Here is a 13,022-nt window from a genome sequence, read left to right as displayed (position 1 = left end):
TTTAGGAATCACTAAACACGATTAGTGAATCAGTCGTTATTGCCTGTCTAATTTGTTTATTCCCAAATTCATAAAGGTCATAGAAGGAAGGTGGGCATACCACCTTCTGTTTCAGAAGAGGAAAGTGATGGCCATTTTCCAATGCTACTCCTGCGTCTGCAGACCTAGTTGTCTGCCCAGGCAGTTTCTTGATTATCGCAGTTCTTTCTTTCGTGAAATAGGGATTTGAATTGTTTCACCCTAAAACGTAGTTTTAAAGGTTAGACTTTATGCATTTTTTTTCCAGTCCTCTTTAAGCACAGTATTTTTATTTGTGGTCCTATAATGCATTTTCCTTGTTTTCTTCTGTTAGCATTATCCGTGAGTACCCAAGTACTGGGCCACAGCTGTTTGGCGGAATCTTAGCAGATGAGATGGGTCTTGGAAAGACCGTGGAGGTTTTGGCTCTGATTCTGACACATACCCGACAAGACGTCAAACAAGATGCCCTGACTGTTCCTGAGGTAGGACTGCTGTAGGGCTTGGGAAAGAAGGGGACATATGTTGTCATAAATCATCATATGTTGAGCATTTGCTTGGCACTTAAGTCAACACTTACAATTTGTGCTGCAACTAAGGACACATTAGTTGTTCGATAACTTCAAGCGGGTACAGAGAATGGGATGTTTGTGACCTGGCAGGGTGTTTTTAAGTGATGTTGGCCAGCTGGGAAGGGGGATGTTCTGTCATTTAACAAGCTTCCTTCTAGTTGCCACAGAAACTCCCTTAGGGAAATGCTGTTACTTAAATATTCCGTCAATATAACAAGTCTCCATATTACCACTAAATACTTTTGAGAACTGTTTTTTAAAATCTGTACAAATCTCAGATATGCAAATTAGGAATATAATAATTTGAATTTTGCTTACAGGATGTGTAGCTTAGTAATTAGAGTGCTAGATGAAATAAACTCTTTAAGTCCTTGTTCCAAAACACCTATGTCAAAGTGTAAATTTTTGAGTGGAATTTTTTAAAAAATTCCACTGAGGAAATAGAGTTCATATTTTTCCATAATGAAATCTAAAATCTGAAATTAAATATCCTGAAATTAGACTACTAGTTAGGGGTATAACTGTAATTACCTATAGGGCTCACCATGCCCACAACCTTAGTTAGTGATTGTATTATCTTTTGAGAGGGTCAAGTTTACGAAGTTAGCCTTTCAGATTTGAGAAGCTAATAGAAAATATCTATTTTCTTTGTAGAAAAATGAGCTGGAGTATACAGTTGTAATTATCAGTGACTTCTTTCTGGCATTTTCTTCTAAGTTATTTTTGGCATTGTTATAAATTGAGTGGGCTAATTCTTTATTTAAATAAGCCTTAAAAATTAATTGCAGAAGTCCGCACTTAACATTTAGGTAACTGAAGATAATATGCACAGTTTCAAAAAGTGATAGCTAGCTGTAAGCCCTGAAATAAAAAACAAATTTTGTATGTATGAATAGAATATTTAGACCCTTTTTTTCATAACTTTTTACAACTTTCTGGCTTCTTCTTAATAGAAGGAAGGTTAACTTTAATAAGCAACTCAGAATACTGAAAGCAAAACACTGTGTGACCGCTGAATGTCATTTATATCAGGGAGAAGTGGTGAATTACTTCATTCCCTCACACTCTGGAGGACAGGCAAAACACACAGACACTCCAAATGTGGATATTGGACCAAAAGAAAAGGTTCAGTGCCCCCGTAAGTATGAAGTCTCTTAAATAAAATATCTTTCTACAGTGTTCTCTGTTGTAGTTCTTACCATCTTTCGATAGATATCTTGTAATTGTTATAAGTAATTGTTTTTATATAGTTTATACTTTGTGTAAATGGGTTCAATTACACATCATAGTATCTTAACAAAAGTAAAGTTTTTTTTTTTTTTGTTTGACTTGGTCTAAGTAGTTTTAGCTTACAATTATATTTAAATTTCTTTAGCTTACAATTTAAACCAGACTGTGTTTCTCAAGCATAGTTACTTTAATTTCTGCTAGCAAATGAATGTTTCCCTTATTAATAATATCGTATACATAAATAATTTTGAGAGGTTTTGTTTTATAATCTAAAGAATAGTTGCTTTGAAAAATTAACAAATTCATGGGTAATTCTTAAGCTATTTCCATTGTAGAAATTTATTTCTTAATGTGTTGAGATACATTTTTATTGCATATTCTTCAAAATGACAGCATATAGATAGCATACCTTCCACAGATCTTTGATTTATTTTCTGTTAACTGGGTCCTCGGTGTTCAATAAGATGAATTGAGTTTTGCTTTCTCTTCTTTTTAATTATTTTGACTGAGTTAGTATATCTTTTTGCATTTAGCTACACGTGTGATGATCCTGACCGCTGTGAAAGAAATGAATGGAAAGAAGGGCGTGTCCATCCTTTCCATCTACAAGTATGTCAGTTCCATGTACGGATACGATGTACAGCGGAATAGGAGTCTTCTGAAGCGGATGCTGAAGTGTCTAATTTTTGAAGGTCTTGTGAAACAGATCAAAGGCCATGGTTTTTCTGGGACCTTTACACTGGGGAAGAATTACAAGGAAGAGGATATACATGATAAAACAAAAAAGCAGGTAACCGAGCCTGTATTAAGTAGCTGTATGCGAGGCCTTACGGAATGAGTTGGCAGGTCCCGTGCTGGCAGTGGGGCTCTCACAGTCTGAAGATAGAAAACAAACCAGTAGGAACAGCACCCAGGGCTATGGCTGATGTTTTCTACTTCCTGAAGACAAGTTCCCTCGGAGTGAAAACTTTATTTTGGTTACCATTAAACCCAGAGAAGAGTGCTTGGCATATAGCAAGTACTCAAGTATTTACTGGTTAATAAAATTAGTTGGTTAAGCATATTATGAAGTTTAACTTCTCTATGCTGTTGTCTGCAGTATAGAAGTTTGTTTTATATTTTAAAAATATTAATGATACCTTATATGTGCATAGCTCTTTATATACATTTTGAATCTTTTCTATAAATTCTCACTTTTTCCTTATCTGTCATCTTATAAAATTTTTACATTTTGTTATAAAACTGCTTCTTTCGGGCAGTTAATTTCAGTTTGCTCTTAAGAAGATAGTTACAAACTGGTACACATTCTTTAAGGAAAGACTAACGACAGCAAGTCTCATTGTGGAGCTGCCAGCTTGGCTGCCGTGAGGAACGCTACATAGAAAGGTTCATTCCCTCGAGCAGGGAGCCTCCGGCAGTTTTCCCTCCACCTGGGCAGAAGACTGCACTGAACGTCTGTGCTTTTACTAATTCTTCTGTCAGTCTCTTTCCATTGATACCATTCACTCCACGCGAAGTGTCCCAGCTCCTCCGTTCCACCTGGGCTCTGACAGCCCTCCTAGGGAGCCGGTGCTGGCGCCTGCCTTCGCATCGCAGCTCCTCACAGTGACACGCCCCTCTTACACGTTCCTGTGGAGTCGTTTTACTTTTTACTGCCCTCTCTCTGCCAACACACCGTTTTGCGAGCAGGGGCTGTATATTCCTCACGTGTGCACCCCCAGCCTCACACAGAGCTGGCATTCAGTAAGTAATTGCAGGAGGAGACACAAGTGGAAAGGAAAGACTGGCTTTATTCACTAAATGCAGTGGCCAGTAAATTCCCGTTCCCTTTCTTCAAATGTTGTATTTTTGTCCTTGGTGTTTTTATAATTGCCCTAGTTTGTATATTTATGTATTATAAACTACTAGTTTTTTATTGTTTTAGGCAGACTATAAATTAGAAAAGGTTAAGACCAAAGTATTAGTGGCTCTCTTTATCTTCGTGATTTTTGTTTTCTCCAAGTCTTACTTACACAGAAGGCCTTCCTTTTCTTGTTGACCTGCAGACTGTGGGAAGGTTCTCGTAGAGGGCACTTCGAAAGCCACCGATCGGGAGTGGTTCTCCTCAGGACAGAGTGGCAGGATTTTGACGTAAAGCACATGAATAAAGTTGGGAATTTAATTTCAGAACTGTAACTTGTTGAAATAAATTGATTAAGTATGGTTTTCATAGGCAGCATGGAGTCCAAGGAAAATCCAGAAAGAGCCCAGGAAGTCAGTGGGCAAAGACACGGACTCTGAGTACTTGCCGTCGAACTCCTCTGATGATGACGATGACCCCTACTACTACTACGACAAGCCCAGGAGAAATCGGAGTAAGGTGAAGAAAAGGCTTGTTTCACCCACAAAGAAGGGGAAAGGTCCTCCTGGCATTGATCTCAGTTCACAAGACCGCGGTCCAGCTACCAGTGACTCCGGAATTAGTGATGTTACCACATCCAAAAGCACGTGTGTCCTTAACACCCAGCAAGAACATGTAACAGGGGACCAAGCCGAACCTCTCAACCCCGCAGGTGGTGACGCACCACATTCTAATGTCATGAGCGTCTATAATTCGTCTGATTATCGCTTTGAGTGTATATGTGGTGAACTTGACCATGTGGACCATAAGCCTCGTGTTCAGTGCCTGAACTGCCACCTGTGGCAGCACGCAGAGTGTGTGAATTATGAAGAGAAGAACCTGAAGATCAAGCCTTTCTACTGCCCGCACTGCCTCGTGGCAATGGAGCCAGTGTCGACAAGAGCAACTCTGATCATCTCGCCCAGCTCCATCTGCCACCAGTGGGTGGATGAGATCAACAGGCACGTGAGGTCTTCATCCCTTCGAGTCTTGGTAAGGCCGTTGGGGCTTCTTAAAGGAATAGGAAAGTGTAAATCTTTGCTACTTTAGGATAGTTTTTATGATATTCGTCTCTTTATTGTCCATCCCAGAAATTAATGAGATAATATTAAATCAGAACTTGAAGGGGAAATTAAGAATATGAAATAGAACAATAGGCTTTTTTTTTTCTGATATCTAAGTACTTGAGCAGAAAGATGCGAAAGCTTTTGAAAAAATTCTTTATCATGTAAATGAAAAAGTCTTCGAGCATTTATACTCAGAGAGAAATGCAGTTCAAAAATGGCATTCTGTGATAGTAGCTGCTTGTCTGCTCCACCATCTCTAGCTCCGGAATCATCCCCTGAGGCCTCAGTTACCTCATCTGTAAAATAAAACTTTACATTTTCAACAAATACTTATTGAGCACCTGTTTTGTGCCAGGAACCGTGCTAAGTTCTGAAAACAGTATCCCTCACAGACTTACTGTGAAGATTAAATTATTTGCTAAAGTGCTGGCACGTGGTATATGGTCATTCAGTGTTATTGTTTACATTTATTAGTGTTCTACACTCAGTTCTTCTTTGCTTCCTTCCATTCAAACATTGTTGCAGGTTTTATATATTTCGGCCTCTATCATAGGCATAGAGACAGAATGCAGTAATAAGCAAAACAACGTGTTTGTGACTGAGGAGCTCTGTCCTGTGGGGTAAACAGACCTTAGTTTGAATCTTAGCCCTGCCGGTTGTGAGCAAGTCACTTCCTGTTTCTTACGTGTGGGATGGGAATAATAACAACCATAACCAGGATTGTTGTTGAAGGTAGCTAAAGCTTAGCCGTGTCTGAAACGTAAAAGGTTCGGTAAATAATAGATCTCTCACTCTCCTAGTTTTTCATGCCACTGTGCTTTCGTACATGCCGTTGATTCCATCTGCCTGCCTACCTATGTGTCATTTCCTTTTCCCCTTTTCTTCCCCTTGAGAACTCCGAAGTGTTCTTCAAGATCCACCTCAAATTTTAACTCCTCTCCAAATTACCTTCTCAGCCATAGAACTGGTCCTTCCACTGTGATGCTGTCACATTGACTTCGTTTGCAGTTCCTTTTACATGGCTTCTGTTATTAGTCTGCCACGCAAAAATGCGTCTTTTCTCTAGACAGGAATGGAATGTATGTCAAAGCATCTTTGTTCCTAAACAAGGGGAGAAGGCTCGGTGAGGGTGTAAGTGCATGGCTATTTCAGTTATCGTTGAGAGCCAGCCCTTCTGCAGTTAACTGTCTGTGTCTGTGCTGATCATTTCCTAGGTGTATCAAGGAGTGAAGAAAGACGGCTTTTTACAGCCTCATTTTTTGGCAGAACAGGACATAGTTATCATCACCTATGATGTCCTTCGCTCAGAGCTCAACTACGTGGATATCCCACACAGCAACAGCGAGGACGGGCGTCGCCTACGGAACCAGAAGCGCTACATGGCCATCCCCAGCCCCCTCGTCGCTGTGGAGTGGTGGAGGATCTGCCTTGATGAAGCTCAGATGGTTGAGTGTCCTGCTGTGAAGGTGAGGATTTCTGCAGAATTTGTTGAGACTGGGGAAGAGTCTGGGGGGAAGGGACTGGGAGAAGCTGTCCATAGAAAATGTAATAATTTCAGCGTCATTAGCCCACAGTGTTGCTATTGCCGAAGTTTGCTGTTAAATACACTTATATTTGCTTTTCTCTTATGCTGTGAACTGCATAACCCTCAGGAGTTATTTTGGTACCTTGTGAAGTATTGCTCTGTATGTGATGCTGATGTATATTTGAATAAGACGGCAATTTATGTGTGATGAAGATCAAAGGAAACTACTTGGGGGCTTTAGTAAGCATCACATAGTCTTCGGTAGCTTTGGGCCAGAGTTGACATTGGCAGTTTTTATCAGAGAGACTAGATGGCAATGATAATGCTGCCTTAGAAGGTAGAATTTGGATTCAGGCCTTGCCATACGTGTCTTCATTCTGTCTCCTTTGGCCTGTCCTACATTTTTGAATCACATCTGTTGTTATGGTGGCTCGCATCTGAAGGGGTGTGAATGTGTCAGTCATTCAGGGAGCCTTTCCGTGCTGCATATACTTGAACTACCCTTCCTCTCATGGGGGCACATGGCATCTAACGAGAAGCACCCTGCTGCACGTTGGCCCGTGGAATAGGGCAGTCAGCACCGAGTGTGAAAACTGCTAAATGAGAACAAGTGCGCCTGACCTGAAGCGCAGCTTTCCATGGGCTGCTTTCATGAGTGAACACTCCTGATTCCTGCATTTTGTCTTTTTTTTTTTCTTTTGTATTCCATGTGTCTGTCTCATCAGGCTGCAGAAATGGCTCAGCGCTTGAGTGGGATCAATCGCTGGTGCATCAGTGGCACTCCGGTGCAGAGAGGACTGGAGGGTAACGTATGGCTTCCTCACTCGTTGCGTGTATTTGAGAAGCTTAATTTTTTTCAGAAAAAGCATTGTTGTGTTTAACCCTTGCTAAAATCCTTACTGAAGTGATGAAACATGTATTTATTCTTGACTCCTAGTACTTTCAAGCATGTATCTTTTTAAATGGAATTGGGTGATTTTGTTTGCCGACATGAGGACAGACGGGTAGTGAGAAGTCCCATTGTCCTAAGTTGAACAGTTACTGTGCGGCCTCAACAGGGCAGATACAGGTCTGAGCTGAACCCAGAGTTCCCCAGTAGTGGGGAGGAAACACAGAGAACCTGATGAGAGGGAGGGAGGGAGGGAGGGAGGGAGGGGGATTTAATTTTAACTGACTGTCTATAAAAATAGGATCATAATTTTCCTTGTCTGAATTCACAAATAGTGGACTATTATTTTATTAACTGTAAAAGTTATGAAACATTAATAGCTGTATAATATCATACCATATAGTTATACCATTATTCCTTCTGTTGTCCCTCTCCTTAGACATTTAGATTATCTGGTTCACCCCTCCCTCCCACACATATGTTGTAACTGATGTTTCTGCATAATCTCATTCACATAACTTACTTTTCCAAAGAATAGATATTGAATTTTTAAAAGTTTTATTTAAGTTGTGAATATTTAAAACAAAGTTTAAATGTTTTATATAAGAAGTTTCCTAAAAAGCTGTCATTAAAATGTAGTTAAATTATAAAATATAAATATTCTTGGAGTATGATGGCAAATATCCATCCTCAAAAATTATCTCCCTGAAAATTTAAGCTTTTGTGTATTTGTGTTCATCAGGAAACTTACCACTCTGCTAAAATAAAAATACCAACATCCATTACTGTGATCTGAGAAACAGTATGTTTTTTGACAATTATTTTTAGGAAGGAAAAGGTTACCTAGGGAGATTTTATAAATATATACTTAAATATTTGAATAATTTTGGTGACTTACATAAAATACATATATTATAATATCAGGGTGAATTAAAAGGCCAGATTTAGTGGTCTTCTGTTATGTTTGGAAACTGCTCAAATTGTAGATGTTTAGGTGCCACTAAGATCTCATTGAGCTCAGAAGTTAGCGTAGATGGTACAGAAAAAAGAAAATTGCTATTTTTTTCTCATCTTAATTTTTTGAAAGAACCTGAGCAACAATTCCCCATTCTCTGGAGGTTATTTTGGGTATGTGAGGTGTTGGCAGGTACTTTGGGCACATGTCACCATTCAGCAAATTCTTGAGTAATGGTTTTAAAACCAGCTTATTAAGTTATAAATGATATATGACAAAACTGTAAATACTTTGAGCTCGGGCTGTGAACCAAAGCATTGCAGGTTCGATTCCTAGCCAGGGCACATGTCTGGGTTGTAGGCCATGGCCCCCAGCAACCACACATTGATGTTTCTCTCTCTCTCTCTCTCTCGTTCTCTCTCTCTCTCTCTCTCTCTCTCCCCCTCTCCCTTTCTCCCTCCCTCCCTTCCCTCTCTAAAAATAAATAAATAAATCTTTTTAAAAAGGTGGGTGCTTTAAACATGCACCTAATGTGCAAATTAAAAAAAAAACCTGTAAATACTTAAATGTAAAATTTAGAAACCTTAAACATACGTGTATACACATGAATCTATTTCCATGATCAAGATAATCACTCCTAAAAGTTCTTTCCTGCCACCTTACCTAAAAAGGAGCTTTTCCAGACGTTCTGGGATTTTAGCTTATATTTCCTCTTTGCTCCAATAGCTCTCTGATGTCTTTAACACTCTGACTCTTGCGGTTCATCTGTTCTTTTTGTGGTTGTGGGCAGTGGGAGGGGTAGCCTGCTGTGAATTACTGTGTTGTATTTGGAAGTGGAAGTCTCATTCTTTTTCTTTTTGTGTTAAACCAGCATTTTTTCATCCTGGGCCCCATTGACATCTTGTCCAGATAGGTTTTTTTATTTTGTTTTGTTTTGGTTTGGTTTTGGTTTGTTTTGTTTTGTTTTGTTAGCTGTCCTGTGCATTTTAGGTTATTTAACTTCTACCAACCAGATGCTGGTTGCACCCCTGCAGTTGAAACACCCACAAATGGCTTCAGACATTGCCAAATGTCCCCTGCCGGGCAAAATTTCACCCCTCTACCTCCACCTCAGTTGAGAACCAGTGTGTTAGACTGATAGAGATAAATCAGATTTGATAGTGTATTAATTAGCAACAACCCAGAAGTCTTGTGACTTCCAGATTGGCCACACATGGAGCAAGAAAATGAGGCTGGGGTAGTTTTATTCCATAATTTGCCAGGCTTTTTGTCTGTTTCTACAGGCGAGCTGATAGAAGGTCAGACTACCCTTGGAAAGTCAAACTAGCAAGATCACTGCCCCCTGCCCACTCCCACCGCCACACCCCATGTCCGTATAATATGCTTGTGTAGTTTCATACCTAGTTTTGGTGTGGGGAGATATACAAACTTAGGTCCACATACTGACACATTAGTTGTATGTCCATAAATAAATTGCCTAATTATTCAAATTCTTATTTGTAAAATAAGATGTTTTAAAGATTAAGTTTAACACAGTTTACAAAGCATTTAGCACAGTTCCTGGCAGATAATAAATATTCAATGATGATAGCTGCTTCCATGGCTGCGTGTGTTATTCTTATTTTTCATTTATCTGTTCATTTATTTTAGTTTTCTCAAAAATGTATACTATAGCTTAAGTACTTTATGGTTTATTCCTTCATTTATTCTTTTTGAGATATAATAATGTACAAAAAATTTACAAGGTCCCTGGCATTATTAAGCTTACAGTTTAGGGGAGAAGATAATACTTAATAACTACCTATACAAAGATAAGATTGCAATCAAGATAACTTTCATACATGAGATAAACAAATAATTCTAACTATAACAGTTTCCAAAAAAAGACATCTGTTTCCATGACATCCCATAAAAGGGATGCAGAAGGATGTGAAAACTGCCAGAAGATCTGAACCAGTAACATGAGCTAGGTAAAGAGTGGAGAATAATTCTCTATGTGGAGGAACAGAAAATCTAAAGATCACATGGCAGGTGGAGACCACAAGAGCATCATCATGGCTGGGGTACAAACAGCTGGGAAAGCATGGTAGGTTGAGAGATGGAATCGATAGATACGCATTGGACAGTGGAGGGTGTTACAGGTCATGATAAGAATTTTATGTATTTCTTAAGAACAGTAGGAGTTACTGAAAGGTTTTAAACAAAGTGGTTAAGGAGCATCTGATGGTCAGATTTATGTTTCAGAAGATCACTAGTTGCCATGTGGAGAACGGTTTACAAGTGGGCACCGTGAATAGGACACTGCAGTTGACTGGCTACCATAAGTAATCTAGGCAAGTAGTGCTGGCATTTTGGATTTGGACCAGGCTGTCTTGAGGAAATACAACAGAGTGAATAAGGAAAAACAAACAGGACTTAGTGATAGATCAGGAAATACCAAGGTTTCTGACTTGTACAACTCCAAGGACTGTGGAAATGTCACCAGTGAATAGCACTAGAAGAGAAGCATGTTTGGGTAAAACAATAATGGATTTGATTTTGGCAGGCTGAGTCAGAGGTATTTTCAGGACCTCAAAGAAGAGGTCCATGTAGGCACTTGGATTGATTTGAGCAAGAAATGCAGATCCATGTATACCTCCATCTAGGCAGTAGTTCTTTTCAGATATTACTAAGTCTCAGGAACCTTCAGAGTAATTTAGTTCACCCTAAATATTTGTTGGTCACTTTGTATGGCTTCTAAAAGAGAATATATGTCAACTGTGAACACATTTAATAATACAGAAAAATATAAAGAAAATTATACTTACCTATAATCTTCATTTGATGACATAACCACTGTTTCAATCTTTTAAATGTTCATGTATTTGCATTTATACTGCACGCATAATTCTCTATTCCATTTATTTTATTTTTTTTTTTTACTTAATGTATCCTAAGCTGTTTTCCATGTTTAAAAATTCATTATGAATATCTAAGCACTGGCTGGCATAGCTCAGTGGATTGAGTGCAGGCTGCAAACCAAAGTGTCGCAAGTTCGATTCCCAGCCAGGGTACATGCCTGGGTTGCAGGCCATGACCCCCAGCAACCATACATTGATGTTTCTCTCTCTCTCTATTTCCCTCCCTTCCCTCTCTAAAAATAAATAAATAAAATCTTTTTTTAAAGTTCATTATGAATTATGAATATCTGACAAACTGCTTAGAGTATAAGGTTAAATGGGCAAAAGGGGGAATATAATAGTGAGTGTCTAATCAAGAAATACATAAGAAATAACTAACAAACACAGGACCTGCTGGATCGGGGTTTGGGGGGAGTCTATGTTATGGTGGTGGGGAGACCATAATTTATTTAATCATTCCTTTATTTGGGTGATTTTTATTTGATATATTGTTATTATAACTGTCACTGTGTAGGTATATCTTGTCTGTATCTTTTATCATTGTCTTAAGCCTATTTCCTAGGAGTAGAATTATTAGATAAAAGAGTTTGAAGACTATTAGATCAGAGAATATTTTCCATGCCACCTTTGTAATTATCTTTTTTTCTGATCTAGCAAACGTTATATCTATAAGTGTTAGCATATGATACACACACACATACACACACGTATGTTTAAAACTAGCTCCTAGCACAAAATGCATAGCAAAATAAATCCTTAGCAAATGTAAGTTGAATTGGAATTGAGTTTCAGATTCAAGAGCCTGCGTAATCTACGTGTTAGTTCATGGAAAGTACTATGTGCCAGGTAATGTCTGTGCAGGTAGTTATTCAAAATAGTCATGAAGAAATGTAGAAGTTATTCTCAGTGTACTTTTGTTTTCTTACTTTTCAGATCTCTTCGGATTAGTGGTCTTTCTTGGTGTTGAACCTTTCTGTGTCAGACACTGGTGGGTCCGACTTCTCTATCGCCCCTACTGCAAGAAGAGGCCTCAGCCCCTCTACAGCTTTATCGCCAAGATTCTGTGGCGGTCTGCAAAGAAAGATGTGATTGACCAAGTCAGTACGCTAGGTTTATATTGATTAGTGGTATTCAAAGGAAAAAGAAGAGATGGGAGGGACAGGTAAATTTCTAGGTGACATCTTTTTTTTTCCCCATCTACAGATTCAGATACCTCCTCAGACGGAAGAAACCCACTGGCTGCACTTTTCTCCAGTGGAGAGACATTTCTATCACCGGCAGCATGAGGTGTGCTGCCAGGATGCGGTCATCAAACTCAGGAAGATTTCCGACTGGGCTCTGAAGCTCAGTAGCCTGGACAGAAGAACTGTCACCTCCATCCTGTACCCGCTGCTGAGGCTCAGGCAGGCCTGCTGCCACCCACAGGCCGTTCGTGGGGAGTTCCTGCCACTCCAGAAGAGGTTTTCCTCTCCGTTTCTTTCTGCTGCAACTGAGAATATAGTAGTGATAGATGATATTTAAGCAAGTAACTTCCTAGCCCAGAGTTTCACATCCTAGTCCCTGAGTTCTCAGTTATTTTTAGCAGTGTGTGGTGGTTTTTCTTTGGTATAGAATCCCATTTGTGAAAGAGAGTCACATCATGAAAATTATTTTTATGGTTTTGAGCATTTCTTTTCAAATTTGGACTTCTGTAGAGTTTTGTTTTTTTGTTTTGTTTTGTTTTTGCTTCATTCCAGATGCAAAAGGCTTTTGTTCTTACATATTTTGGCTTATAGGGTTGAGTACTGTCCACAGCTTCAGGCATCTGCTTAGGGTCTGGGAATGTATCCCCACAGATAAGAGAGGATGACTGTAATTGAGTTGAAAGTGATCGTGATAAGAGTGGAGGGGAAGAGAAAGATGCTGAAGGTGCCACAAAGATTCTATAAGAGTCTGATGGTTTTATGTGATGTACTACTGTCACTCGTGTTTTCTTTCTCGTTCTGAA

The 13,022-nt window shown here is 39.2% G+C and overlaps 1 protein-coding gene across 2 annotated transcripts in view; it reads left to right on the top strand.

The window, feature by feature from the left end:
• SHPRH (SNF2 histone linker PHD RING helicase) overlaps positions 1 to 13,022 on the top strand; it is a 73,035-nt gene that overhangs the window by 14,850 nt on the left and 45,163 nt on the right. For both annotated transcript variants that reach the window (XR_004902929.1, XM_028509908.2), the window contains exons 6-13: positions 353 to 503; positions 1,623 to 1,728; positions 2,354 to 2,610; positions 4,033 to 4,692; positions 5,981 to 6,232; positions 7,017 to 7,095; positions 11,969 to 12,132; positions 12,239 to 12,495. Coding sequence is in view for 1 of the 2 variants with exons in the window: in XM_028509908.2 (XP_028365709.1) it covers positions 353 to 503; positions 1,623 to 1,728; positions 2,354 to 2,610; positions 4,033 to 4,692; positions 5,981 to 6,232; positions 7,017 to 7,095; positions 11,969 to 12,132; positions 12,239 to 12,495 (1,926 nt within the window). In the remaining variant the exon portion in view is untranslated. The remainder of the gene's footprint in view (positions 1 to 352; positions 504 to 1,622; positions 1,729 to 2,353; positions 2,611 to 4,032; positions 4,693 to 5,980; positions 6,233 to 7,016; positions 7,096 to 11,968; positions 12,133 to 12,238; positions 12,496 to 13,022) is intronic.

This window comes from Phyllostomus discolor, chromosome 4, assembly GCF_004126475.2.
Source record: "Phyllostomus discolor isolate MPI-MPIP mPhyDis1 chromosome 4, mPhyDis1.pri.v3, whole genome shotgun sequence".
Taxonomy (NCBI): Eukaryota; Metazoa; Chordata; class Mammalia; order Chiroptera; family Phyllostomidae; genus Phyllostomus; species Phyllostomus discolor.
The sequence above is the reverse complement of the archived record's forward strand: the minus strand, read 5'-3'. Positions and strand labels throughout refer to the sequence as shown.